Source organism: Mastomys coucha, unplaced genomic scaffold (assembly GCF_008632895.1).
Source record: "Mastomys coucha isolate ucsf_1 unplaced genomic scaffold, UCSF_Mcou_1 pScaffold15, whole genome shotgun sequence".
NCBI lineage: Eukaryota > Metazoa > Chordata > Mammalia > Rodentia > Muridae > Mastomys > Mastomys coucha.
In genome coordinates, this window is record NW_022196897.1 from 75,524,076 (window position 1) to 75,527,373 (window position 3,298).

At 37.0% G+C, this 3,298-nt stretch overlaps 1 protein-coding gene across 1 annotated transcript; it reads right to left on the minus strand.

Moving 5' to 3' along the window:
* Positions 1-2,019: 2,019 nt before the first annotated feature.
* Positions 2,020-2,964, minus strand: LOC116092206 (olfactory receptor 4A15-like). Its single transcript, XM_031373553.1, has one exon. The coding sequence runs from the start codon at positions 2,962-2,964 to the stop codon at positions 2,020-2,022; it is 945 nt and encodes a 314-aa protein (XP_031229413.1).
* Between the last annotated feature and the right edge of the window lie 334 nt (positions 2,965-3,298).

The window sequence follows — 3,298 nt, forward strand, 5'->3', positions numbered from 1 at the left end:
ACTCAATTCTTTGCTGTCAAAAAACACTTAAGAGAAATGATGTTAAGTAAAAAATGAGTTTGTTTTATTTTATTGTTTCAGGGGTATCCTTCAGTACTGTATGGCTCCATTGCTAAGGACTTTGGTAATGCAGAATATCATGACTACAGGGAACAAAGATATACTCAGACCAATATTATAATCAATATAACAGGATCCTCTTAAACCTGCTTTTCTTCCCTTCAAATTCTAGCCTACTAGATGGTGCTTCCTAACCTCAGGGTGAAATTCCAGTCGCAGGTACTGTCTCACATACAAATCAACTCTGGTAGCACTGTCTTAGACATACCCAGAAATGTGAATCACTGTTCTCATAGCCATCAAGAATTAATATTAACCATCACATACACCCAAGAAGGTTACAGCACTACTGTGTTTTCAGTGTACATCATTTACTTTCCCCTCAGTTCAAAAGTGTTCCAACTCAGAGAAAAAGAACAACATCTAAGGAAAAAATGAATCCTCAACCATGGGACTTCTAAAATCAGATGAACTCCTAAGCCTTCCTTGCATCTAAACCTGATGATTTCTTATAGATGTTCAAAGTAACCTGTGTAGAAGGCAGATGAGTTTATAGTACATTTGAGAGGATAGGTATTTCAGTGGGGAGAAAAGATATAGCAGATTAAGTATTTTTAAAGGCCAACCCTGTTTAGTTGCTTCTACAAACTATTACCATTTTTTTATATCAAAAATGGGTCTAGCTGATTGAACACACAGTGTACTTCATGACTGTCCTAACTGATAGGATATAGCAGAAGAGATTCTATGTAACATCTAAAGTTGGGTGTAAAGAATGCAGACTCTACTTGACTTACCTTACCCTCTATGAGCTCGGGGACACCATATACAACGCCCATTACTCTGAAGCTCACATGCCTCACAGGACATTTGGAAAGACCACATAATGAGCGGAGTTGGAATCCAAGGAAACTACCTATTCTAGTGCCACTGTTCAAGATATACTATTCATGTGACTGAAGAAACTTACAGATGATCTGAAAGCCAATTCATTTATGACTCAGCTTCATGAGGTGCTAGGCTTTTATAGAAGTACCCAGTTGAACTGCGTACCAATTTCTGATCCTCAGAAAACATCTGATAAAGTAATGATGTGGATCTGGTCTTTTGGATGACCAAATGCTGAGCAAATTTAAGATATCTCATGTGTTCAAAACTGTGTACCTGACACTGTAGTAGTTAAGATTCTGAATATCGTGAATGTTGTAGAAAATGTTGTGGAAGGGTGGTATTGCAGGATTGTCATTAGAGAGATGGCTTGGAAAAATTGCTTCATGGTAAGAAGATAAGCTTTACTCCCATCTCATATAATAACTAAAGGCAACACTTGGTGTGAGAACTAAAGAAGTTAACTTGGAAAGCACAATTTTAAAGGATTTATATTGACTCTATCTACACTAAAATCAGGATATGAACTTGATTGAAGCAGCAGATTTTCTTCAGGAATTTAGTTTCCCTAACTCTGTAACAGCATTAATGTAGAAACCATGATCCCCGGCATATTCAAAATATTATCCACTTGCTGGATTCTCTAATTCTAATAATTATGAACTGTCTAATTGTCCATGTTGGACTTCTATCACAGGAATCATTTATCTGTACTGTTTTTACTTTCTCCACCATTGAATGAGCAGCATCTTATGCATGGACTATATTCAATATTTGTTGAATTTCTGAGAATGTTGCTAATGATTAACATAATTTAGATAGACATCTGGAAGTGTTAATACTGCTAACTACACTGAGGGAATCATTTATGAATTCGGGATTGAAATAAATCTTAAGTTAGGGTAAATGACTACACTTACGAGTAGATGTTATCACCTTTAATGTTAATTTTAATGCCTGTTTTTAAATGAATGTTTAAATAGGCAAAAGAGATCAATAACAAAAAAGGTAAATGTCACTGATAAAATTAACTTCTCTCTGTAAAATAATAAATCTTCTAGGTTTCCTTTTTCAAGAGTGATATAGCGCACTTACAATGGAGCTAGATTTTTTGCTCCAGAGTCTCTTCATCGCATTTTTCATTTCTGCATTCCTCAAGGTGTAGATTAAGGGGTTCAGCATTGGAGTTATGAAAGTTAAGACCACAGTCACAGACTTATCAATGGGAAATGTGGATGTGGGCCTTGCATATAGGAAGATGCATGGAACAAAGAATAAAACAACCACAGTAATGTGGGAAGCACATGTGTACAAAGCTTTGCGTTTCCCTTCCAGACTGTGTGCCTTAAGGGAGTGTAAAATGACTCCATAAGAAACGAGGAGAATTAAAAAAGTGACAGTACAAATTGCTCCTCCATTAGCAATCATACAAAGCCCAATGAGGTAAGTATTGGTGCAAGCTAGTTTTAGCAGAGGATACATATCACATACAAAGCTGTCAATGATATTTGGGCCACAGAAAGGAAGCTGGTAAATGAAGATAAACTGAATTAAAGAGTGAAGAAAGCCACCAATCCAGGCCCCCAACAGCATGAGAATACACACTCGTCGGTTCATGATGGTCAAATAATGAAGAGGTTTACAGATGGCCACATAACGGTCATAGGCCATCACCACCAGAAGAATGACCTCAGCTCCAGCAAATAAATGATCTATAAAAACTTGAGTCATACAAGCCTGGAAGGAGATGGTCTTTGTTTCATAGAGCAAGTCAATAATCATTTTGGGAGCAATGGCAGTAGAATAGATGGTATCTATGAATGATAAGTAAGCCAGAAAAAAGTACATAGGGGAGCCCAGGGACTGGCTAGCCATGATGGTCACCATGATGAGCAGGTTGCCCATAACTGTCACAATGTAAATGACCAAGAATGTGACAAACAGAACCTTTTGGCCATCTGGGTTCTGGGTGAGGCCCAGGAGGATAAATTCAGTCACATTGTTCCTCTTTTCCATATGTTCTAAGAGTGCTGAACTCACTTAGAAATCAGAGCCTGCAGACAAGAGTAGCTGATTCTGAGATGCTTCCAAGCTTTATGATACAATGCTGCAATTTTCTCACTAATTCTCCCATGCTTGGCTATTCACATAGTTTGAACTTCTTCCCCTGTTGTCTGATTCATTTTCAAAAACTCCTTTCTACAACAATGATAGTGAATGTTTTGAGTCCTTTCTGGCAGATACTTGGGTGTTTCATCTATAAAAGAATAGAGTGAAAATATAACAAGTTAAGGTTATATATGCATACTTACATGAAATAATATCTCTACTGTAAATCAGAAAATTTTGT